At 36.9% G+C, this 27,911-nt stretch overlaps 1 protein-coding gene across 1 annotated transcript; it reads right to left on the bottom strand.

The window, feature by feature from the left end:
- Nucleotides 1–3,171: 3,171 nt before the first annotated feature.
- mfap5 (microfibril associated protein 5) lies at nucleotides 3,172–10,120 on the bottom strand. Its single transcript, XM_034043230.3, has 7 exons — nucleotides 10,012–10,120; nucleotides 8,178–8,253; nucleotides 6,977–7,018; nucleotides 6,640–6,693; nucleotides 5,889–5,976; nucleotides 4,721–4,794; nucleotides 3,172–4,139 (listed from the first exon to the last, which is right to left on the bottom strand). The coding sequence occupies exons 2-7, from the start codon at nucleotides 8,221–8,223 to the stop codon at nucleotides 4,042–4,044; spliced, it is 402 nt and encodes a 133-aa protein (XP_033899121.1). The 5' UTR covers nucleotides 8,224–8,253; nucleotides 10,012–10,120; the 3' UTR covers nucleotides 3,172–4,041.
- Between the last annotated feature and the right edge of the window lie 17,791 nt (nucleotides 10,121–27,911).

Here is a 27,911-nt window from a genome sequence, read left to right as displayed (position 1 = left end):
GAACCCCCTCTTACTTTTAGAAGGCAGGCTATCAATTGTCAGAGATTAAATGACAGAGGTTTGTTTTCTGATTAGAGGTTCTTATTGGGAAAGATGACTCGGAGCAAATATGAAAACTATTGCAACCGGCACTGGATTGGACTCAACGACCAGGAGACAGAAGCAGATTGGTGCTGGGTGGACAACACTCCTCTAAATGAAAATTTAAAATAAGAACCTGATTACCTGATTTGAGCTTAATGCAATATAATGCTTTTAACTGTTAATAATATGCAGCATTTTTGTGAATCGTAGCGTACGAAGCATTCATAACACACTTGCTAAATATGTTTCTTTAACACTAATACAGCAAAAATAATATTATTAATTCGATCATAATTACACTAAAAGTGGCAATGGCTACGAATCACAGAAATGCTGCATTTTCAGTTACAGTAATTCTAACAAATGTTATGACAACATGTTATTAATAGTTAAAAAGCATATTCATTTGGTGTTCAAAGTGATTATGAAGGATTATGCAAGTAGTTGTACAGTGTTTATGTCTTCCATAGTGTCATTAGTTCTTTAACTAAAGCGTTATTGAAATATCAGTGGTAAAAATTTCAATGATCTGGTTACTATCTTGTCTAACTCACCTGTCAGATTTCCATTCGTGCTTCTCTTCATTAATTTTATTTTCTTATCTCTGCCTTTGGGATGTCTATCTAGTACAGGATTGCAGTAGTTAAATAATTAAACCGTCTAAATAAAGTAGAAATGGAAACTGGAACTTTGAGTTTTAAAAAAATATATATATATAGTTTTCTGATACTTCATGTGACTGTTGTTCTTCGTGTGTCATCTATTGCTGGAATTGGTGACAAGCTGTTGGTCATGCTGCGCTTGTCTTCCAATACTAAGGCCAAACATCGCAGCACCTGGTCATGATGCCAGGTAAACTAACCTTGGCTAAAACCCACCTTACATCCTGTCAACATGTGTCTTAATGTAGCTGGTGATGAACATAAAGGACACCATGTATCCTGACTACCAGCTTCCTCTGTTGAGCTAGGGGCTGCTTTGTGCCATGTAGGAGAAGCTGAACTGAGACCAAGGCCTCGTCTTCCATGCTGTACTTGCCCCATGATATCACTGATATGAAGGGCAGCCTTTGCATCTTCCACAGCTTCCTTTGCCGCCCACTTTCTTCCAGTTTTCAACACAGGTATTGCCTCCCTCACACATTTGTTGTGTAACTCTAACAATGTAATTTCCAATCGAACCTTGGCGCACTTAAACTCCTTGGTTAAAGCTAAGACTGGCAGCTGCAGTATCCCTTTACCATACAGTCCCACTCTGCTTAGGCAGCGTGGAACTCTTAACCATTTCCTGATGTATGAACTGATTAAAGCTTCCAGCTTCTCTACTGTTGTCAAAGAAACCTTGTACACAGTCAGTGGCCACAGCAACCTCGGCAGTAGACCAAACTGAAAGCACCAGGGTTTAAGTTTGCCCGGTAAAGCGCTGCTGTCTATGCTCTTCAACCCTTGCACTGCTTGTTGTCTCACTTCTCCCATACGAACTTTGTCCTTTAGGTCGTCATTATACCATCTCCCAAGACTTTTCTCCCAAGACTTTTCACAGGCTTCTCAGACACTGTTGGTATTGCCTCACCATTAATGTAGAACCTCTTATCCACTACTTTACCTTTAATTATAGAGATGTTCCTTCACTTGGTGAGCTTGAATTGCATTCGTGCCCATTCAAAGTTATTGATTAGTTATTGAGGCTCCTGAAGTGATCATCTTTAAGCAAGAGGAACTATTTCCTTAAAGCAATTGTCACTTATAGTACTTGCCTGTCTCAATGGGCTTTTACCAGTTAAAAGAAAATGAATACATTTAAAAAATAACAATTTCTAAATGATTTGATTAGGAAAATTGTTTCACGTTCTTTTATGAAACAGCGAGCAGGTATTGTTGATGCACATCCGTTCTGTTCACTTACAGATACTGGAGCATAAGGTGGGATAATAAAACCAAACAAGATAACTATGAGAGTAAGGACAATCTACAAGGGGAGGACTGTGTACATCTGTGTAAGCTTGGTGCTCTAAATGCCTGGTATGATGCACCATGCACAGATGACAATGCAAGGATCTGTAAAACAATAGCAGTTTAATCAATACCTAGAAACATGGGTCATACTTCCCTCTTAGTGGGACCGGATGATTCAAGGAGTCATTCCAAAAAGTCGTTATAATGAATTCTTAATATTAAATACTAACCGCTTAGTTAATATCTGATATTTTATATTAGTAGTTACTGATTATTAGGGTAAGTTTAGGACTGAAGCTTTTAGGTCAATAAAAGGAAGCTAGAATCACGTGTTCAAGTGTCTGCAGCTATTACACTAACAACAAACACATCTTAGCATCTGCATAGAGCCATAATAATCTACTTTATTATCATCATGACAACATTTCATTGAAATGTTTCAATGCATGCTGTAGTAGCATCATCAATCAATAAAAGAAATCTGTTATTTTACAAAACAAAAAGTGATGTGTTGCTTTGAGGTGCTATTCATCTCCACAGAGTGGATTGAGCTGGATTTCTCAAAGGCTCAAATACAAAAAACTTAAATACGCATATCATGTTAGGTTTTCCTGCTCATCCATCATATTCTGAGAAACCCACAGTACATGCACTTGATAATGTAGGAGTGTAAGTGGTTGGCAAGATATTGGTGTTCCAAGGGTCTGAAGCAGAAACAGCTCCTGGTTATCAACACATTTGTTAAGATGATATTGTAATTTGATAGTATTTATGCTTTGGATCCTTATAAAATCACCAACTAGCCACATGACTAGAATATAAAGTACATGTAAAGAGATGTAAAGATGGTGTCCAATAAAATCCCTCCCCCCTCCCCCCTCCCCCCTCCCTCCCAGTTTAGTTCAGGTTTATAATTTTCATAGTTTCATAATTTGTTTTCCTTCCATTGTGCTTGTCATATATACAGAATAGTCCATGAGCGTTCATGAAGGCTGTGGTTATTTCACTCATAAAGATGTCTGTAGATGCATTCGCTATTATTATTATTATTATTATTATTATTATTATTATTATTTTACCTACTATCCACACCGTTTTTAGCACACAGATAGAAAGCCATGACAATGCTAAACATGTTTAATCAGAAGGCATTTTAATATTTATACAAAAGAATACATACCGCAAAGCACTTTCCTTCTTAAAGATAATTCTACTTCAGCACTACAAACAGCTGAGAATGGTATCTTTAAGTGCTGATCTTCCACAACTATAGCACTCAGTCTTAAGATATGTAGAAGTATAATCTATAACTATTAAACATTCAATAGTGCTGAATATAGAAGTACTAAAAGAAACTAAAATTCAATGACAAATGTTTAGACTGGATGCCTTATTTTAAAGATATTGAAAAAGACGTGTAGTTGAAAAGTTTGTCTTTGAAATTAAGTTTCTTTTAGTATTTCAAGATATATAGGTGCTGCAAAACTTTTGGCTATAGCTATAGAAGCACAAATGAAAAATTGAGTAAAATGTGATTTTATGTATTCACATGTTATTAGTGGTGAAAGTGCTCTAAATGGAGCGTATAGTGGTGGTGTTCAGAAAATGTTGTAGTCACTGGATTCTGGCAATATGAGACCAGGATGTCGACCAGATACACAAACATGTGTATTGTTTTAAAATGTCCAAGTGGCTGCTCACACATTGATGTGTATTTTAACCAATCCCCACTAACTAAACAAAGCAAGATCATCACATTATATATATCTGGTAAAATAGATATTATAGACATAAAGTAATATTTAAAGTAAGAGCTAGTTAAGCTGTGTACAGACTTGTGTCCAAAAGTGCTAAAGATAGATACTAAATTAATGGTGTGTTCTGAAGACCAGAATAATGTTTCGGTGTTCATTGAGGTGCTGAGAGTTTTTAATACTGGAGAGCTTCAGGAAAACGTTTGCTTGGTCTCGTCCACTTTATCTGTCTTTCAAGCTGCTGGTCTTCATGAGCGTTTCCAATTCAACAGCTCACGATGGCGACAGGTCTTGGTTGACCTTTGAATTCTGCGTGGCCAGCCAGACTTCTCACGACACAATTCAGCTGTGACAGACAACACAATCACAGGACATACACTAGAATTAAGCCACATTTCCATCTGCACCATGAAACCAGTCTTTAAAACTCCATCGCAGTGCCTACCCCAGTTCAATCTGCAGTTACATTCTAGAATTTAATCTGCAACTGGGCATTACACACTAACACCAGTAATACATTTTTGTGGATTTGCTATTTAAAAATTCATTCATTTTGTTTACAGATTAAAAACCTGTTCTCGTGTCTCGCATTGGATGCTCATTAGTAACTTCCACCACCATCGAGTGTTGGGGAGCTCGAGTTCTGCCAGCCCGCAATCTGGGACTGACAGAGTCCTTATTTAAATCAATCTGATCTCGATCTGCTGCTAATGGCAATGAACAAGTCTGATTTCAATTCGCTTTCAAGTTAATCCCAGTGACAGATGGAAACGTACCATTATCTTTCAAATCTGAGACTGGGTAATACTTTGCATGTTATCTTAGGCTGTTCTGCAAATGAAGAAACCACCTTGCTGCAATAATAAAAAAGTATAATGATGGGGTGCATGGTTCTTCCTAAGAAAGGGTCCCTGCCATGTCTCTCACCTTTCATGATCTCCTCCTGCAGACAGACAATCCGAACGCAGATTTCCTTGTTCACCACGTACACACGCCGCAGGCTGAGACACAGAGAAAGGCATTTGTATTTACACATAAGTACGTGCTACATAGAGCACGTGTTTCCACCCCATGTATATTCTTGAATTATGGAGAACCTTGAAGAGTAAGTAGCTTCAAACATCATTGTAATTGCTTTTTAATATCCTGCTTTCTATTTTATTGTGCTTGCAATGGGTCTTGCTTCCATTGCTCCAGTACCATTTTCCTCTAAGTCTTTCTTTACCTGGCTTGGAGCTTGTTCTCATTGCATTCAGATCATGTGACAATGTGACCTTGATCTACCTCTTTCAGTCCCATCAACCCTCTTTGTCAAGCAGAGTTGGTGGGCTTAGCAAAGGTGAAAAGTCAGATCGTCACATGATCTAAATGGAATGGAATGAGAAAGGCTGTTCAGTCCCGGCACATAGGATTCCCCAGACAAGCAGATTTAGAGAAGGAAAAAAACTCAAAATGGGAGCAACAATGATTGCAAACAGCATAAAATAGTAAAGAAAAAGTTAAAAAAAGTAAGTAAATACTCTTTAAAATCAACCAAACCCAGGCCTCACTCTGACCTCTGCAGCAGTATCTCTGTTGGAAATTTATAACAATGAGCAGCACTGAATCATTCTGGTCAGAGCTGGTAGACGGATGGGTTTCAATTAGTCAAGCTAGTTCAAGAGACTTGAAGAGCTGGTTATGCTGGTTAAAGAATAAACCAAGGCAATTTAACACAGCACTTCAGGGTTGAATGACAAGCCACCCTGGCAGGAAATCCCCTTAATTGCTTCAATCTTTTTATCTGAGGGTTTCCCTGGGATAAGTGGTTTATGCAACCCAATGGGGTTCCCCAGTGCTGTCTCTTATGCTGAAAAGGAAAAAATATAAATATTAGTATTTCGTTTACTGGTCTGCTGATTTGAGCAGTGTTACCATTTCTTGACCGAGTTATGCAGTGTTAAAAAACTGTCCATTGTCTCCACTGCTAATGATCTCATTTAATCTTGAGCACTTGTTTTATCCAGTTGGACGCCAGCAATTGCTGGTTTCAGTTCCAGGTTTTACTGATCCCCAGCTTGCAGCAGTCGCTGGAGGTTTCTGCAGGGAAGCTTACCTGTAGAAGCAGAGTGAATGGAGGCACTGTTTCATGGGGTGATGGATGGAGTACATCCTGGTGCAGGGGTACTGTTCCTCTCGACAATCTGAGGCAGAGAGAGAGATAAAGAGGCAGAGTAGGGCAGAGAAGGGTTCGAGGTGATTTACAATCAAGTCAGATAAGATCAAAGCCAAAGAAATGATTCTTTATTAACTCTTTAAACCTGAGAGAACTTGACATTCTAAAGCCCCTTTCACACTGGCACTCCTACCCAGGTCCTGACCTAGGTTCTGGCTCGACAAAAATGCATTTCATTTCTGTTAATTCTATTTAGCCATATTTTTGTTGATTGAGAAACACCATGAGCCAGATTGCAGCAGGGATGAAGAAACATTTGCTCTAATCAACATTTGGGCTGATGGTTCAATCCAGAGTAGCTTGGATTGAAGCATCAGTAACAAGCTGCTTCCGGGGCATTGATACGTGCATTATTACTTGCGTCTTGCGTCTGTCACCCAGGTCAACCCTGCTGTATCAAAAGCAGTGTGAAATTGCGTAGACGACCCGCATGACACCGGGTCCTGACCCGGGTAGGTTCTGACCCTGGTAGAGCATGCCAGTGTGAAATGGGCTTTAGTATTATGTTATTAAGGTCTCTTCAATAGCCTGGATTCCTGTCCTGGATCCTGCTGTCCTGTACTGACCTGCACTGTCACACTGAATTGGTTGTGCTTCTTCCATACCAATACTGTAACAAACAAAGCTCTACCTGGGGTCAGTGATTCATCAGTGGTGTCTGTTGGATATGGTCCTTCGTTTAGATCTAAAGAAAGGTTAGATATACATTTGTTGATCAGTTATTTTACATCATTTGATATACTGTGTGTGTGTGTGTGTGTGTGTGTGTGTGTGTGTGTGTATATATATATAAACATCAGTATAGATACATGTCAATACAAAGTAAATCTGAATATATATCTAAATAATGTAATTAGAAAATATAAGAAAAAGAACCAAAAGTTATTCAACATTGGAGGAGGGCAGTGTTTTTTTTTTTTTTTTTTTTTATTGTTGGGGGCCATTGTTTTAAATAAAAACTGAGTTACCTATATCAATCTGTTGACCGTTGACAGCTCCTAGTATAAAAACTGGAGAAACAGAAGAATCGTGTTATACACAGGATTATCAGGTAAGGGTATAATGATTAATAAAATAAAATCCTAGCATTCAGTAGTAGCTAGTTAGCTATATTTCCAGCTATATATTTAGGGTTTGTTGTGGGTTGGCTGTGTGTGGTTAAGGGTCGACATCTGGCTTCTAACCCACTTCTTCTGGAGATTGTTGGCTTGTCACACTTTCCTGTTCTCTTTCCTCCACTGAGCACCCCCTTATACAAGTTTGCCACAGTATTTTTGCCATGTTTTAACATGTTTTTCCCATGGTAAATAGTATTTTCCATAGTGTACCCTGGTTTGCCATGGTTATTAATGCTTTACCCTACCTCGTTGTTCTTCACAATGCTTACCTATGCTTTTACCATGCTTTCACTATGCTTTATTACACTTAGCGAAGCTATTACTATGGGACACTTCTATAAGTGTTGGTTTACCATGTTTGTATTTTTAATATGCTTTACCATACCTATCTGTGCTTTAAAGTGCTTACCTATGCTTTATGACATTTAGCTATGCTTTCACTATGGAATTCTTTTATAAGGGGCACTCAGGTGGTCTAGGGCTTTGGGTGTTCACTGCATTACTGGATCCCTTCCCCCAACCGTCCCCCCATTCGAGTCGCTCTCATTCTGGGACGCTGAATCAACTGCAACTCAAGCGTTCTTGGGAATCTGGAATACAGCCAGTGATTCTCCTTTATTTTCATTGTGGATTAAACTGTGTGATCTGAATTCAAATCTATTGATCTCTATCTATTTGGCTTATTAGCTTCATTTTTAATAAATCTTTAAACCTATTATTGTCTGTGTATGTGGTAACTGACCTCTACAAATGTATCAGGGATAATCTCTCTGCAGGAATTAAAGCCCAGAATGTCAAAGACTATTAAGAGGGAAGCTGTCAGATCTCTGAACACTAAAGGATGTAGTTTGTACAAGGCAAAGGACACAGTCAATCGTGTAAATTAACCATCTGATCCCCACTGAACCCAGAATATAATTCAGTATTCATTTTTGTAAAATCACCCCTAATGATATTACACTGAATATCTTATTTCTGTCTTCCTAGCCTAGATTACTTAAAGGAACTGAGCTCATCTGATTTTATTAAACTACTCTAAAATAAAAATAACCTTGGAGTCCACAGAGAAGCATTGCGATTGGTAGACGACCCATCATCCAGAGAGATTGGGAGGTGTAGTTTTGAATCTGAAACACAAAACAGTGAATTAAATCAATAAAAACAGTTATCTAATATAAGCTTTCTGAGATGTGACTAGATCAAAATCTAGTACTAATCAGGCCTAGACATCTGTAGCTACAAAAGCCACATTTGCATCTAAACCATGAAACCAGTGAGTACATCTCAATCTCATCGTGTTCCAATATCAAACTAGAGCTGCCAGCAATTCCATCTGCAGTCTATTATCCAATCAGCAACTGATCATTACACAAAAGTCAAAGACCACCTATGTATCACAAGTTTGTATAATTACTATTTAAAAATGTCTTCACCAGCCTCCAATATTTCCTTGACAGTATCATATGCTATATATTGTTTAGCCTACGTATATTATTTTCTCTGGTCCTCATCCTTCTTATTGGACGTACATTAGGTAACTTTGATCATTTGTGCGAGTTAGAGAGATTGACTTCTGTCAGCCTTCAGTCCTAACCAGGGAAAGACAAAGCCCCAATTGAAATCGATTTGATCTGGATCTGCTGCTAATGAATGAGTCTGATTTCAAACTGCTTTGTAGTCAGTCCCAGTGGCAGATGGAAACACGGTATTAGTGTTCTGAGATATAACAACAGTAGCTCACAAGCCAAGGAATGCTAACCAGGCTGCCTAAGCTTTCAGTGATTTGACCAGTTAAGCAAAGCGGTGGTTCAGGCAGGGAATTCACTTTTAACCTTAGATCAAATCATGAAAACATCAGCATATTTAAGGTGCTTTCAATACAATACAAATCGTTCAATCAATACCTAGAATCTTATTTGTCTTTTGATAAATAATACATCTAATGATCGGCAAGGAAGGGATTTATATCTAATCTAAATCCATTACGTCCCCACTGTGCCTCCTCCTCCCCAGCCTCCCCCTGCTTTTTGGCTTCATCTAATGGTAAAGGCAGTTAATCCAAGAGGTACCGATGATGTCTGACCCAGCATTGCTTTACTAACCGTTCTGTTGTTCATATTTCTAAAAAATCAAGCAGACCACAATCAAAGAAGAAGAGTGTGACCCGACCTGACTGTGCTATTTGGTCAGTCTTACTAAGATCTGACCACAATCCCAGACACCCTGTCGCTAAGTTTTGTCTTAGCACTGACCTCTTTTTAAGACTTGGTTGTTTCTGTTAAGCAGACAGCACTGTATAAAGATTAACAGCATTACCTCATACAAGTTTTCCCAAAAGGGCGGTGTTCCTAAAACAGCTGGATTGCTTGTGATCTCAGTTAGCAAAAATGAAAAGCTCTTGGGCATTGCTGTATTACACAGATCAAATGCATCAGAAATTGTTTCACAAAGTGTCTCTTTGACTTATGTCCCCAGCTTCTCTTTCACATCTCTTTCTCATTGTCTTATGTGCACATTGTCACAGTTTAGCTTTAGATGTGGCTAAAAGTTACACTTGTCGATAATTAAGTTAAAGGAGCTTTCAGCAAAACTCCACTCCCTTTTGCTGGTTAAACCGGAACGATGGATAGAGTTTAGCTATGTATGTATGCTGTTTACGGCATGTTAGTATATGAGTAAAATAGCTAAAGATCAATATTTGAGAAAGCCCTGTTTAACCAATTATATGTATATAGTTGATGAGCTGCATCTTTAAAGCAGGCTTAGATTTAAAAATAAATAAATCATAACCTCTTCTATGAATATGGCCCAAAACATATATACTAATTTGTTTTTTAAAGTGACATTGACATTAACGAAAGAAAATAAATTAAAGTTAAACTCACTTTGCTCTTTCTCTCTGTCTTGTTTAGGTCGTATTTCTCCCGACTGTAATGGTCCTCTCACTTTGTCTCTCTGAATCTCTCTCTCTCTCTCTCTCTCTCTCTCTCTCTCTCTCTCTCTCTCTCTCTCTCTCTCTCTCTCTCTCTCCCTCCCTCAGCTTGGACCAAAACAACAGTATAGCTAATTGAAGCAGTATGTGCAAAATACAGCAGATTTGTTCCAAGACACAACTGACATTGTTTCTACATATGAAACAAACATGGCTCAGACTGACACTTACTCACTTAAATTGTTCTAAAGGGATATGTGACCATTTTTACCACCTACATACAGTGGCTCTCAAAAATATTCACCCCCCTTGGACTTTTCCACATTTTATTGTGTTACAACATGGAATCAAAATTGATTTATTTAGGAGTTTTTGCCACTGATCAACAGAAAAAAGTCCATAATGTCAAAGTGAAAAATAAAATCTACAAATTGTTCTAAATTAATTACAAATATAATTGATTGCATAATTATTCACCCCCTTTGCCATGACACACCTAAATAAGCTCTGGTGCAACTTTAAAAGTAACATAATTAGTTGAATGGAGTCCACCTGTGTGCAATTAAGGTGTTTCACATGATTTCAGGTTAAATACACCTGTCTCTGGGAGGTCCCACAGTTGGTTAGTACATTTCCTAACAAAAACTACATCATGAAGATGAAGGAACATTCAAAGCAAATCCGGAATAAGGTTCTTCAAAAGCACCAATCAGGGGTAGGATATAGAACATTTCCAAGGCATTGAATATCCCCCGGAGCACAGTAAAGTCCATTATTAAGAAATGGAGAGAATATGGCACAACTGTGAATCTGTCTAGAACAGGCCGTCCTCAAAAACTGAGTATCCGGGCGAGAAGGTCACTAGTCAGGGAGGCCACCAAGAGGCCTATGGCAACTCTAAAGGAGTTACAGTCTTCCATGGCTGAGCTTGGAGACACTGTGCATACGGCAACAATAGCCTGGGTGCTTCACAAAACTGGCCTTTATGGGAGAGTAGCAAAAAGAAAGCCATTGTTGAAAAAAACTCACATCATATCTCAGCTAGAGTTTGCCAGAAGGCATGTGGGAGACTCTGAGACCAAGTGGAAGAAGATTCTATGGTCTGATGAGACCAAAACAGAGCTTTTTGGCCTCAACGCTAAGCGCTATGTTTGGCGTAAGCCTAACACCGCACATCATCCTGAGAACACCATCCCTACCCTGAAGCATGGTGGTGGCAGCATCATGCTATGGGAATGCTTCTCTGCATCAGGGCTTGGAAAGCTTGTGAAGATAGAGGGCAAAATGGATGCAGCAAAGTACAGGGAAATCCTGGAGGAAAAGCTGCTGAAGTCTGCAAAAGACCTGGGACTTGGGAGAAGATTCATCTTCCAGCAGGACAATGACCCCAAACATACAGCCAAAGCCACACTGGAGTGGCTTAAAAACAAAGAGGTCAATGTCCTGGAGTGGCCCAGTCAAAGCCCGGACCTCAATCCAATTGAGAATATGTGGAAAGAGTTGAAAATTGTTGTTCACCAAAGGTCCCCATCCAACTTGACGGAGCTTGAGCAATTTTGCAAAGAAGAATGGGCAAAAATTGCAGTGTCCAGATGTGCAAAGCTGGTAGAGACATCCAAATAGACTCATGGCTGTAATTGCTGTCAAAGGAGCCTCTATCAAATATTGACTCAAGGGGGTGAATACTTATGCAATCAATTATTTTCTGTTTTGTAATTGTAATTAATTTAGAACAATTTGTAGATTTTATTTTCCATTTTGACATTATGGACTTTTTTGTGTTGATCAGTGGCAAAAACTCCTAATTAAATCAATTTTGATTCCATGTTGTAACACAGTAAAATGTGGAAAAGTCCAAAGGGGGTGAATACTTTTGAGAGCCACTGTATAATTCCTTTCGGGGAGTTGGTGAGTGGATCAATAGCATTCCCTCATGCAATTTGAATACATGTTTTCAGTGCATGTAAATAAAGCCCACATCAAGCACTCTTCACTGAGGTATTTGGAGTGCTTGTTGATGGTGGGTCCTGCAGAAATTGCAGATGGATACTGGCATTCCAGTTTGAATGGCAACATTGTCTAAATGTACATAGAAACAAGGAACATTAAACCACAGGAATGTTGAATCACAGCTGATAGAAACCCTGTAGAATGTACTGCTTATATTCCACATAACCAAGGGCAAGTATATACCCGAACAAAACTATGAGCCAATTTTCCACCAGCGCATAACATGTGACATACCGAGAGAGATTTAGCCAGGCGCCTGGGCTTTTAAGAACCTTTGCTTTTCTACACAATGACATCAGGGAATTCAGTTTTGAATGCACTTACCACTGCCAGCCACACGAGGGAGACTGTCACATGAAAAACAAAGGGAACATACTGTACTGTAAGCGTCAGAGAATATTATATATGTCTTCCGATACGTTTCAACATGGAAGAGAAAAGCCTTCTTTATGTTAACGAAGGAATGGATTGTATGTGGTAGACCTTGGGTTTGAGATCTGGGTTGGCTGCTTAGCAACCTCAAAGCAAGGCTAACAATCCTAGGCTGTGACAGTGAAAAGCGACACTGGTGTAAATACAGAGTTTCAGTGTTTATATAAAATGCATAAAATAAATGACTGGACCATATGAATGGGATGATATTTCCCCGATGATGTTCCTACCAATGGTTGATAACATTGAGATAAGGATGCAAATCGCGACATTCTTCAGTTACTTGCAAGGAACCTGTGCTTTGTCTGGTTCCGTCATGGACTTGCACAATGGCCCTTCCCTCCTTATTGAATGGTTAAGACACTAATGGTTTAGACTAACCCACCTGACTTGACCGTCCATGTATCGAGGGGTTGGTTATAGCGAAAGGACAATCAAAATGAACGATAAACTGTTGGAGTAAGTTAATGAGATTGTTAGATTGTTAGTAGAATTGCATGTACCTGTTTGTCTGGTGAATGCAGTATTCTGCCGTTGCTTTATCCTGTTTGTTAAAGAATTTAAATGCAGTTGACTTCACTGCGGAGGTGGCCATTTACATTTCAAACCTGTTGTCTGTATTGTTTTGTTCAGGAAGGAAACCAAATGAAGTATGATGAAAGAATGTTTGCAAATCACCGAGAACCAACCTCAATGCTGTTTTTAGAACACCTTTATTCACTGGAATTGTACAGTAAAACCGGATTTAGATTTCCAATGAATTGAATGGTAGAGATTTCACTTGCCATATAGTCTGGGGGTTGAACCGTATGTCTGTATATCACTCTTATATTCTTACATTTGTCTAGAAAAGTGCTCAGTTGAAGTGATTTAGCTAATAAAATAATTCCATAAATCTTACCTGTTTTGCACGTCAATTCAGGACATGAAAGAAACATTTAATTTGAATACACGATATCTGATGCTACACTGGGTTATGGAAAGTCCTCACTTTCCATGCCCTACTCTCAAGAAATCTTCTTCTGGGCCAAAACATGTTACTGCCATACGTCATTTTATTTTTGTATAATAAGTAAATATAAGGGTCCCGGTTTGACCAGGACAGTTCTAGTTTCAGAACGGTTGTCCGGGGTCCTGAAGCATTTGCAAAAACTGTGTTTCACATTTTCGTCCTGGATGAGTTGATGGAACTATTTTCCCAGCAGAGGAATATTGCTTCTACCAGCGTCTTTCTTCGGTTTAACACCAGCTGATTAACAGTAGCAGACATGCAGGTTACACGTGGAAAGAACAACGAAACTGAGAAGTGTGTGTTTCGTAAAACCCAAACAGCCTGTCATCGATAAAGAGTAGAGGAAGAGCAGGAATGAGACAATTATAATAATTTCTTGAGAATTCACTTAACATTGCACAGAATATATAAGAAATCACCTTTCCTGGAAATTACAGTAGTCCCACACTAATACTGAAAATACAGCGGTTATACTGACACCAAAGAGGGCGAAAATACGGAAGAGCAGATGCAGTACAAATAGCCTACTAAATCGCTAAAATGAAAGTACATAATTTACATTAAAAGATGGCATATAAACTCATACTCTGTCGGTTGGAAAAGCGCAAGAAGCTTTCACTTTTCCAGGGATGTCTGGTAAACCGTAAGAAATGGGCCACGGGGATATAGTCCATAGGTCTCATTTTACATTTTCCATGAATCTGGAAAAGATAGGTAGGATAGGCAGATGACAAACAAACTCTGAAAGCTTATTAAAAAATAAACTAAATACAGCAGCAACCATTCAATTAAGTAAAGCTCACTATTCCAAACACATTTCCCTGCAACCTCATACACAGTAAATGTATATTCAACACCGATTGGATTATTTAAACACCTGCTTAAAATCATTCAAACGTCACGCGTTGAACTACTCGTGATGCTTTTCTGGTTAAACAGCTCCATGGATACTCAATATGAAGTGCCAGATGAAACAATGGGTCTTTGTTTAATAAATGTGACGTTGGACACATTGCTATTGAGATGGGGCTGTGTGTCATATGACAACTCTCAATAACACCCAACTTAACAAATGGAAAACTGTGGTTGGATACGTTAATACAATGGATATAGATATAGATGACCAAGGAGTTCTTAAAGAGCTATAAAAAACTGAACAACAATTGTTTGTGCTCCATGGGTTTGTTTACACAACTGCACACCACATTTATTTCATTTGCATTTCAGCTTTCTTTTACCAAAAATGACTGTTTGTTCAGCCTTCATCTCAAAATCAAAAAAGCCAAAGATATTGTTAATCATATTCATTCATAGTGCCCCACTATAAACAGGCATCATTCTTTGGTGGTCTGCAACAAAACCCTAGACTGTGTTAAGGGGGGGTTTATTTATATCTACCCTGTATATAAGTTTATACACCAGGGTGTAACCATTAACCTGCCCCTCTGCAACACTCTGCCTCCACTGGGTGTACCAGCTGTACTGTGAATATGAGAACTCTATGGAGGCCACAGGGTGCTTTAATCAATCAATCAATCAATCAATCCATCAACAATCAATCAGTCAATCAATCAATCAACCCAAACCTTTATTTACTCTCATTTATAATGACGACCTGGCAAGAGGCTCACAATAAATAAGTACAAAAAACACATCATCAATCATAAAACGTGAAACATAAAACATAAAACTCAGCAGCAACTTAGCTGGCACAGATGTCAGCCAGCATGAGTCGACCCTACAGCTCAAAGCAACCTCAGATATTAATCTTTGGCATTTTAAAAAGATATGATGACTGAAACAGAAAATCATAGAAATTGATTCTAAGCAAATGTGATATTTTTCATACCCATTCCAACTAGCTTTAATTTTCTTCATTTTCTTTTCTGCCCCTTAGATTTTAATGAGGTTTGCAATTACTGTGTGCAGGTGCTTTCATCGGAGTTCAGGAGCTGCTCTCCAGATCTAGTTGCCTCCATAGACATATCTAACACTGGTTCTTGATGGAAATGGACTGTACTGCAAACTGCTTTCTGATAAATTACAGCAAAGGCATCTCAAGTGTTTTCCATTAGAAGTTCAAGATATTTAAATATGTTATTAGATGTTTTAGGGCAGGTGGGTTCCTGTCTCCCCCTGGGCTATACTATGGAACAATGCTTTGAAGAATGCCTTTCTTAGCTCTGGCAGGTTCCCTGCGCAGTCATCTTGTCCACAGAAAGTACTCACAGGAAGTCACTCTTATATCATAAGAAACCGTGTCACCTGTACACATGAACTTACAGCAACTACGGTCAGTCATGTTTTAGGATATAAATGTGAAGAAGATTAAAAACTTTAATTTATTGTGATTTATAATTTTAAAGATATATTTATATTAAAAAATATTGTCAGATTGGTTGAAGGCCCCAAAAGTAAGAATAACCAAACTGTTTTTTTTTATTTTTATTTTTTTATTAGATTTATTGTTTTCAACTGATTAGGATGAAAAGCATAATAAAATAATGCATTCTTAGAATGATCTTTGATGGCATTCTTGGTGAAGCACACACGCTTGAGGCATGAGTCTCTGCTACATAACCTTTCAAGTTTAACAATGTAACATTGAAAACCCTCTCCACCCTTCAGCTTGTGCAACTTCAGTTGTTCTGTTATATTCCCACTAGCAATAACATTTGTTGTCGGCTTAGCTGTCATAACTAGTGGAATGCCACCAAATCTAGTTAAACCAGAAAAAACACAACAAGAATGCCAAATTTACCACGAAAAAGTTACCATGGCTACCAGGGTAGTGAGGGCATTTTTTCATTGGAACCAATGTACCATGTTACATGCACAATGGGAACTTATCAGATTCAAGCTACAGTATCTGTTGGAGGAATCCATTGCCAAATCCTTCATATATCTTGCATGTAAAGCATTTTGGGGCTGGAATTGGTTGGGGGTTTAATCAGATTCAAGTCCTCACAGGTTCAGAAGCATTGATACCTCCAAACCCCATTGAGTTTGGCATGTAACTTGTGCACTTAAAACAATCAATTGCAAAACGATCTATTCATTGTGCATGTAAGTGTAGTAATGTACAGTATTAACAACATTGAACAATTGATTACCACGATAGTACACCCCCCTCTCATGCCCAATTCATTCTACCTAACTAATAGCAATCACCACACATTGAAATCATGCCAATGCCATTCTCTTCATTCACAATTATCAATTCTAAATGTGGTGAGTGTACATTGCTTAGGCATTGTGAATAGGGTGTGTTACATGGTTTAAAAAGGTCTATTGAACTGCAATAGTGACCTATTTCAGGTTAGTATCCTGGATTTAGCAGGGTGTGAAATTACTGATTGCAAAACTAGTTTATGGCGAGTATAGTTTATTCCGAGTATTTATTAGTTAGCCTTCTATACAGTTCTGCTGTTCTGCTTTTAATAAATAAGTATGTTTTAAAGAGAATCAGAATCAGGCACACGTGTGGGCAAACAGACTTTGACCACCTATGTGATTTAGCAACATGTGTTATTGTGCCCACTCTGCAAGTTAGCGTCAGCGCTTGACATGTGCTGAACTTGGGAAGTGTCCTCATTTAAATATTAATGTACCGATTTAGCAAACCATCACCAGCGTTAGTGTTTGCGTTTCAGCAGATGTGAAAAACAGGTCTAAACTGTGCGCAAATTACCTGGTCGACTATAAATACCGGTGAAACTACCATGGCAAAGTAAAGACAGTGAGAGGGGAAAAAAAAGAAATATGCAGTGTATTAATGTAATATTTTATAATGTGATACTTTGTACTGTGATTTTTCTAAATAACAATAATAATAATAATAATAATAATAATAATAATAATAATAATAATAATAATAATAATAATTATTATTATTATTATTATTATTATTATTATTATTATTATTATTATTTCTACGTGGCCAGACAAAGAGTGGAGGAGGAGACGTCCCTATATTTAAAAGTCATCTGTCTTTTCTGAGCCTGTCTGACACAATGTTGCAGCAATTTCGCCTCTACAGACAGTCACTGATATCTGCCACCTGCTTCAGGCTGACCTGGAAGGAAACCTGCGGAGAGCACACCATTTGTCTGTAGCAAGCACTAAGATACACAGAATAGGCACCTCTACGTAAATCGTAAGGGGACCTATTCTGTCAACGTGCAAGTAGTGTGTGATCTGTAATGCAAACAATTACATCAGAAATGTTTATGCAAGCAATCGTTGCTCAGCCCATGACTTATTTATCCACGCTAATTCGCAGGTGGCATGCGTTTCAGCGGTATGACAGTCTGAGTCTCAGAGGCTGGTTGATAAAGGCCAACGGGTATCCACTGAAGCAGCTTGGTTACTGAGACCACTGCTCAACCCCACAACCCCTGCTGAAGGTATAATCGTACCTTTAAAATGTGCTCGTACTGTAATTGAGCGAAAATTTTGAATCCTCAAAATGTGATTCTGATTGGATGTCTGTGGCGGAACACTACAGAACACCCCAGAATGTTAGCAAGTGCCAGGCAGGTCAGACAAAGACTTTTAGACAGGGGTTCACAGGTACGCATTTAGACCAATAAAAAAATGTGGATTTTGTTATTGTTGTAAAGAAGCAAATGCGTACCATTAGTATACATTTTTAACAGGAAAGCATTGATAATAAAGGCAGCGACGGTGCTCACGGTTCAAAGGTGAGCTATACACGCCTACCTCTTGATTCTAAATGTTTCGCTCTCCCGTTGCTCGCTCACTCAGCAAATGCAAAAGAAAAAAATATATATGTAACTTAATTTTGTTTATAGATTTTTAAATTATTATTTTGTAAGTATTCACTTTTTTAAAAACTATTAAATCTACCGATTACCTTCTTTTGTTTCAAAGCATGTGCGATTGGATTATATGGCAATATTAGGCTATATAAAAAGAAACTGAATTTAGTAGATAGTTAAATTAGTCAGTATTTGTGAGATTAATTTAAATGTTTTTCTTTGCTTTTGGACATACAATGTGAACAACCATAGTTCAGATAGCAATTACTTCTGTTAAAATATAGTATTTTTTAAAAATATTATTATAGTGTTAAAGTGACAGCTGATGCTGACGCACTCATATTCTTTTCAGTTGTTAAAACCTTTTTGTTTTTCTTTTGTTATATATATAATCGGAAGTGTTCTAATTTGAATATAAGTTGTGCCTTTTTGTCTAACTATTATGCACAACAGTGTTTTTATTTATTGGATCTGTTAAAAAAAAACAAAAAAAAACCTAATGTTTGTTTATTTTGAAAAATTAAACATCAATGCATTGATTATCGTTGATAAATGCCTATACAATAATTGAATATGAAATTAGGGTGTTAAAATTGCTACCCTGTAACAGTAGCAGTTAACTAAGCCAGTGCCTAACATAATGGTCAGTGGGGAAGCTTGCACAAGTGTAGGTGACATGAGTCTCACACTAAGCTTTAGTCTCACATTGAGGATGCCTGCAGAAAGCCCTGCAGGTGGGATATTAAACCACGACTATTTGAAATGGTATTCAGCAGGTAGGCTTGTGGCTATGAATGTTGCTCATTTTAAACTTTTTTTTTAAATAAACTCAAAGATGTCATAAAAAATCAGAAAAGAGACAAGATTTGGAAACCAAAATCACATGAATGACTCATGGTTAGAGAATAATATATATTCTTAAAACCCTTCCCATTCTACTTTTAAACTGTGCTGTTTAATTAAATGAGGGGGCATTTTCTACTCAACCCAATAAGGACAAGGGTAAAATCCATCCCAGTTGAAAATAATGGTTTTACACACCTTGTTTGATTGACATACATTTTGGTGTACCCTACCTGAGATAGAGTAAAGCATTCCAAGATTAGGGTCTGTGGAATCTAAAAACAACCTGAATACATTCAGGTCAACAAAAGGCCTTTACAGCCATGTCTAATAAATCACTGCTAGACACTTTGAAAACCTGGCTTTGAAAACTTGTACTTGTATCTCAACTGGTCGAATGCTTTTTCAAGGATTACTAATATTGAATGGTAAAGTGCAGGTGTGATGCCTCTAAAGGGCATAATTACGGCAATAACATGTTTTTTAAATATCCAGTCACAATGTAGGTGTCTAGGGAAGTACATAATCTACATATATACAGTACTGTATGTACTTTCTTGGTTACATTTTCCTTTCCGTAACATTACTTGAATATTTAATTTACATATGTGACAGATGGCGAATGAATCAGAATCTAACAGGAACTGTGTGCCCGGGACTGGATGGTTTTACAGTTCATTCCAGGGTCATTTGGAAGTCGGCCATCCAGGAAGGGGGCACAGCCACAATATCCAAAGTCATCGCCCTAATACGGTAGGCGAGGTGTCAGTCATGGATTGAAGGAGACGTGATTGGACTCGCTACTGTAGAGGGTGGGACTGATGGTATATCAGGGGATGTGGCCGAGCAATCTCTTCCTCTGTTATGGTTACAGAATGACCTGGAGGAGTAACCAGAAACCGTGAGTGTTTAGTGTTTATTGTCTGTCTGTTTAACTGTTTTGCCATTGTAGACAGCTAAATATCCGGGAGCAGTTGCTGTTAAGCCAGCATCAAACCCAGACTGCACTGCACCACTGTAGTGCAGTCTGGGTTTCACAACACAACTTGCACCCAGAGCACTCACTGTTGGACTGGTGATCGTGTAGGTGTTTTAAAGTGTGTGTTTATTATTATTATTATCATTTCGGGACTGAACCCCATGGTTTTACTGACTTTAGACATTACTGTGTATAGTCAGTGTTATTATTTAAAAGCCATTAATAAAGCTTTGTTATTTACCATTGAACCATTGTTGGACTGTTGTTTCTGAGCACTGCATCACCTCTACATCTGTGCACTACAAACCACAGCCACACCATACCACGTTTCACTTTAACAGCATGGACTTAAAAACATGAAAAAAGTATAAACGCATTCATAGATTTTGAGACGCAAGAATAATTGCATTGACTCAAAGGTTCTATTTAGTTAACAATGCAAGGTATCAAAGGTCACTTCAGACTTTCAAGGACTAAATGTGCATTTCCAGTAGCCTATATTTTATGACGAAGGCTAGGCTATCCAATAACAAATACCCTATTCACACAACAACAACAGCAGATTCTACGACAATTGTTACTTCATTATTAACTACATTCATCATTCACACAAGCAGAGCTCCGTGTTAAGTAAATAGTGGTGAAACAACAAGCTTTACAAGTTTGTATTTCAATTACTAGTGAAGGGTTGTACAAGCAACATAGCTTTGCCAGTGAAGCTGGCAAGTGATTTCTGTTTTGACAGTTTTCTTTTTTTTTTTTTAATTCAGTCCTCCCAGTTTAGGCAGAAACTTGATGCACTTTTGAAAGTCAAAGCACTGTAATTAGTGACAGTATGTGGAATTGTAGTTGTTATTTCACAAATGCAGAGGGCATATTTTCGATACACTGTAAAGAAAAAAAAACATTTTTGATATGTCTTAGAAAATAAAAGTTTACTTTTCATAACTTAAATATTTATAACAGCATATATGAACTGTTGCATGGGATAACCTGTGCCTACAGTACAAAGCAGAAATGCAGTCTGCTGTCTTTTGTTAACAGGTAAGCAGCTATGAACAAGTTATTTGTAATGTAAATATTATTTTTTTACAATGAAATTCTGACATTCTTTCTTTTAGTAGATGAAAGCAAATCCAATGTTTGCTTGTTCATTATTCATGAACCCTAAAATAAGCCAGGGATTTTTTTATTGAACTGTGTAATGTACATCATGATCTGGTTATGTTTATTGTCAGTGTAATATTTTAAAATACACCCCCAAAAATATGTAGAGTACAATATAGACTAGATTCTCAAATCTATTTGCGCCAAATCGGCATTAGCACAATTTCTGTTTGACAGTAATAAAATTCTGAAATGAGTAAGAAACATTTTTCAGCAAAACCCTACAGTAAATAACAGAGTGATTTATTTCTGTACTTCCAATACAGTGGATTGAATGAAATACAAAATACTACAACTAAGTTATTTGTTGCTGTTTTTAAAATATTTTATAATTCACAGAAAGCATACTTTCTAGTTGTCTCTAAAAAACATACTGCCTTATACAGTAGATGGAAACTATACTATTTAGCATCAGCCTTTTGGTCACTGATTTTGGTGGATTAGACTCCATCTGAACAAGTGGGGACTGCCCCTGCTTGGATTACTGATTTTTGCAGGACTGATAATATCTAACTAATCGTTGTTTCTGATCCTCTTACAATTTGTATATAATCAAGAAATAAACCTTTGAAACAAGAACTGTGGAGAGAGCTATAAATAGCTCTGCACTTATAATGGAATTACTGTATTGTCATTTGATGCATATAGCTGCTACCAGCATGCATTTTATTATGACAAGTGGTTTCGGTAACAGTTGAATTGACATGCCATCCATGCAAATTTGTCTGTAAAAAGAAACAAGTTATCTCTTAATCACAAAAAGCCTTAACACCAACCACAAACTTCATGAGGCACTTCTAAATGTTGTAAATCCAGATTTAATTTACATGCACAATGAAAGCTTTAATGATCAATACCAGTGCTTATTTATTTAATGAGGGCTATTGTGAAAAAGTGTTTTGCATACTGAATCATCATAGATCACAGGGAGATTGTTATTTTTATTTTGCTATTTGTAATAACAATCTAAGTATTTCTATGTGTGGCAGAGCAGTTGGAAGTTAGATTTCCAGATGAACCAAGAACTCTTCAGAGGTCAGTGTTATAAACCCATTGAATGGAACAGCCTTCCCACACATATGGGTCAGTATGGAGTATGGATCGGACGCAGGGGTATATGGAGGCATTAGCTGTAGCTTCCTTTTATTAGGCTGAATTATAACCTGAGGTTAGCAAGACGTAGATGTATCAGTGGTGGATAAAGCTGTACAAGTGGTACAGTACTCGCCACACTTTTTATTCTGGTTCTCTATGACAAGTGCGTTTTAAAAACCTGACTGTTGTGTATTATAAAGGTAGTGTAAGTAAAGGTTTTTCAGGCATATAAAACTAATTGAAAATTATCATTACTCTAAAAGCAAGTGATCTGTAAAGGCATTTTGCGAGCACAGAAAATACAGAGCCATGGCAAGAGAAATCAGTACCGCAGAGTTAACAGTGATATTTGGATGACTTGAAAATGTCAAATGTAGACTGTGATAATGTAAATTAAATATGCTGATAATAAGTATTTTTGGAATTTCAAAATGGTGTGTTCAGGGTGTGCTTCAAATTAAAAAATACAAGGTTCCAAATCAGATTCAGATGACAGGAGATAATAATACCAGCAAAGTTAAACAGATGTAGAATATTTAATGACCTTAGGGGTTGGGCAGAAATGTATTAATGGGTTACACCCTAAGAGGCAGGACCCTGCTCTCCTAATTCTCCTGTGTAAAAACACATGATATCATTAGCAAAATTGATTTTTATTCCGAAAAGAAACATTAACACTACAAAACTAGCTTTGTGCCACAGCAGACTGTACAGCGATGGCGATGGCTATGGTCAACAGTTTTGAATCACCTTGGATTTTTTTTTTTTTAAGACTGCACCATTAATGATTGTTATGGGCAACATTTACTACCAGTTGGCAACATTTAAAATAAGGGCTTTGTCATGATTCTAGAAGACTGAATAAGACAATTCTAAATAGTCTTGTAATTATTTAATCTCAATTTACTTTAAATGACAGTTTGCTGATTTTTTTAAACCATTTCCAAGTTTCTGTTTTTGTTTCTGTATTTTCACAGAAAAGTCTCTTCAGTTATTTTCCCTCCCCATTTTAAAACAGACCATGGAATATCCTCATTCTCAAGAGAGAACCAACTTTCTGAAATCTATTAAACTGACACCGTATTTCAGGTTAGCGACTGTAACTCTGAAGCCAGGACTCTACCAATTAAGCAACAGTACCAGCTTTTCCCCTCCCAAGCTGGTTTATTCCATATATTGGCCTAGTTCTTATATTTTCCTCACTATTAGCAATGGGCTTCTCATTTCTGAGCCAACATTTTCTGCAGCACTTGATGTTTCATAGAGGTTCCTTATTTCAGTATTCCCAATACTCAACCTTGCTTATATTCTGATAAGATGTAAGTTCTAACATGGCATTACAATACCTGATCACATTGCCTCTGACAATAATGGCAGCATTTAATTGCATTTTTTGTAATGAAGATCATTTTCTATAGAAATCCTCCATGTTGGTGAAATGGCGAATTGGTCCATATTTCGCAGTTAAATACAATTAAATGAAACAAACCATTTCCAAATCCTTAAGAAACCAGTTGGTTAGCATCTAACCTTGCTTAAGAAAAAACAGTCTAAAGCATTTTACATAAAAAGGACCCTTAAGATTCCTTAAGATTCAAAAACATTTTTAACTGGATTAGCAAGTAATACATGCCACAGAAATAAAAGGATGCAAGTGTTTTGTTTTTTTTTACTTAAAATAATGCATAATGCAAACTAATTATTACAGTTCAGCTTACTAGTGAATGCTAAAAAAAGAAAAAAAAATAAAGACTTGGTACTGTTTATTAAATTGACTGTTAAAATATAAATACTAACTTTCAAGAAAATGTAAAGAAAATTATGATATTTTTCACATTTGCAACAACAAGTTTTAATTGTATTTATTTATTTATTTATTTTTAGTTTAGTTATACATTTTAACTGAGCAATGACAAAAAATGAACAACATTTGTTAGCAATGCATACAATTTGGGGTAAAATGAAGAAATGTTGTCCCACACAGTGGTCCTGCATTGGTAGTAAATTAATAACAATTGGGGTACCACTGCGCCTGTGGGACAGAATCTTTAAGAGAATGCAATTATCTATTTTGGAAGATATTTAGCGAGAAAGGAGGGATCAAAATGGATTGCATTTAGGGGTGACATTGCACTTGTGAGATGGCTTGGTCATTTAAATATTTTGCATATATTTTTTGAGGAGATGATTAGCGATTCAGGAAGATCACAATATGTATTAAGGAGTCTGAGGGGGTAATAAATATCCCATCGATAGGCATTCTGTTTCAAGGCTGGTGACACCATTCATTTGACTGCCAGTGTGTGTATATACAGCTATGGCCAAAAGTTTTGCATCACCCTATAGAATTAACTCATTTTGCTTCGTAAACCCGAATGAAACCTGCTGGATTATGTTACTTTAACATATTGAAATACATATGGCTTTGCAGTTTTCGATGTACTTAACGAAAAACTGACACAAACTGAAAAAAGTGACATTTCGAAATGTAACATGAAATACTGTACTACTATTACGGCTTCTAATATTATTTTGTAGTTTCTTTGATTAATGTTAAATAACATATCTAAATTATGTTCATATAGTTTTAGTTTTGAATTATATCTCAGTCGTAAAATTATAGTTGATGCAAAACTTTTGGCCATAGCTGTATATACTGTATAGTATTAGGTGTTATAGAACAATGTATTTTCAAAAACTCTTTTAAGTGGCCAATTTAGAAGATTATTTGTGTTACCTAGTTGGTGGGAGGGGCTGGTTAGGAACAGGGTTGTTCACTCCCACTTTAATAATAACAACGATATATAAAACCACAACACCTATTGTGATGTTGTCTTGAGTGTACTCTTACACCTGTCAAGAAGAGCATTACAATTGCAGGACTACATAACAAGGAGAAACAGGTCAGTAACTCAATACATTATTATTCTTGATTTTTCTTGATTTTTAAAACAAATTCCTGGGCTGGTAGAGCATGCCAGTGTGAAAGGGGCTTTAGTATTGTGTTATTAAGGTCGCTTCAATATCCTGGATTCCTGTCCTGGATCCTGCTGTCCTGTACTGACCTGCACTGTCACACTGAATTGGTTGTGCTTCTTCCATACCAATACTGTAACAAACAAAGCTCTACATGGTGTCAGTGATTCATCAGTGGTGTCTGTTGGATATGGTCCTTTGTTTAGATCTAAAGAAAGGTTAGATATACATTTGTTGATCAATTATTATTATATATATATATATATATATATATATATATATATATATATATATATATATATATATATATATATATATATATATATATATGTATTAAGACTGTCATCCTGTAGCTATAGGTAACAACCCTGGATATTGGTGTTTTAATCATGAAGATTGTATTTCAAAATATTTGACAAATGCCCAGTAAGCTTTCCTGATTGCTTAAATTCAATATTTATTAGCTTATTATAATGCATGATATTATTATCTTTTTGCATACAAAAGAACAATAATAAAATAGTTATTTGAAAGTATCCGAACTAATACTTGCTCTTATTGTATTACTTGTATTGTAACGCTTGAAATGTTTTTGCTTACGATTGTAAGTCGCCCTGGATAAGGGCGTCTGCTAAGAAATAAATAATAATAATAATAATAATAATAATAATAATAATAATAATTTCTAATAATTACAAACAATGACAAATATAATAAAGTAATACTGGGAATTACTTTTAATTTACTTTTTTTATTGTTTTTTAATAATATCAAACATGTTTTGAGAATTATTATGATGAACAGATTAGGAATGAATTGGTTTAGCTAGTTTTATTACCTATCAGAGACGTCGTTTGTTATGGGGCAGGGGCAGCTGGAGCGTGCACATTAAGTAGCGAACCTAACATGCACCATAAATCTAAATTGTGTCCCATTTACTAAGAGAGCACACATTTTTTTATGTACACATTTATTTAGCTAATTTGCATACCGTAGAGTGCACACTACATGTATTGTGAGCGATAATTTAATGTGCATGGTAATGTCCAAGACTTACCCGTGACCACTGTGATATAAAAAGCCCCAGCAGTCCAGGCATATCTTTTGGTCCTTGGCTTACATTGACTGAAAATGAGTGATCAACAGACACAGCACTCAGGACAGGCAGAGGCAATGCAAACTAAAACTGCACGCAGAGGAGTTAGAAATCCTAGTGGAGGAGGTTGTTTTAAATGATAATTCATAGTTTTGTCTCCTGTCTTATTTGTACCAATGTAATGAACTATAAAATAAAATCTAAGCAATTATAACATTAACTCACGTTATTCACACTTAATATAACCTGTTATTTACAGTTAATTTGCATTGCTCTATATGGAAACTGTAATGCAAGTAATGCCTCCATGATGCCAGACAGATTTCAGTCCAGAAAAATAGGTTTAAATAGTGCGCCTCTCAGTGGTTAAAGCCCGGTTTCCAAACTAACTAATTATCGCTCACTTTAAGGTGCACGCTACGATTATTGCCTTTTAGTAAATACGGTGTGAATAAAGCTCATCTCATTATTCAGAGAAAAAATAGTATTCAGTATTGCAGTTCTCGCAGAATATAATTTAAACCCCCCCCCCCCCCCAAAAAAAAAAAACATTTGCCTTCAATTTTCATGCCGAATACCGTGAACGGCCTCTGCTTGCTTATGATTGGACAGTTGCGTTTAACTTTGGCAGATATGTGACTCTCCTATTGGTTAAACTTACTGTCAGTACCTGCAACTAAAAGAGACACAGTTTATGTCCCACCCAGCTAACTTATGATTGGGCTACCGCAGAGAAAATGCAGATATTCAATTGGTTGATCCTATTGCAGAGGTCCTTCAGGGAAAAAAAAAAAGTCGAGTATGTACAAACACAGCATAAGCTAGCAGCACTGTCAACAGACTACTGTGACGCTTTTGTTGGAAAACGCGTTTAAAGCTTTATTTATTTTCCCACGCTACGACCCATAATTTAAGAACAGCTGCCGCGGGCACGATGGCCTGGCTTTGTGGGCACCACTTTGAGGACCACTGCTATATACACACTGCAGTGCAAAAGCCTTAGACACATTCAGGAGTTACAATATATATCGATGTTATGAGCATCAACAATTTACTCTAAGCCTCCACTATTGCTTTCCACTATTATAACAACTTTGACTGCTGTTAATACAGCTTTTTGGGTAAGAAGAAACCAAGCTTGTCATTTAGCAATCTTTAATGCACATTGATCAGAATCTTCAAAAACTTGTGATCACAGCAGCTCAAAGTAACCTATATATGTGCAGCCAATCTGAAGTGTTGTAGTAGCTACTCCATCACATTTACCCAGTGGTTCTCAACAGGGGGGACGAGAAGCGTCCAATAAAAAAATATATAAAAAAAAAAAATTAAACTTTTTTATTTTTATTTAAAATGAATACGTGACAAGAGGTTCTGTAGATGGTGCGGGTTGATTCTATGGTAGTATTAAAGCTTGTTAATGCTATGGTATAATATAATTTAATATATTATTATTATTATT

The sequence above is a fragment of the Acipenser ruthenus genome, chromosome 20, assembly GCF_902713425.1.
Source record: "Acipenser ruthenus chromosome 20, fAciRut3.2 maternal haplotype, whole genome shotgun sequence".
Taxonomy (NCBI): Eukaryota; Metazoa; Chordata; class Actinopteri; order Acipenseriformes; family Acipenseridae; genus Acipenser; species Acipenser ruthenus.
This window is presented reverse-complemented; position numbering and strand designations above follow the sequence as displayed.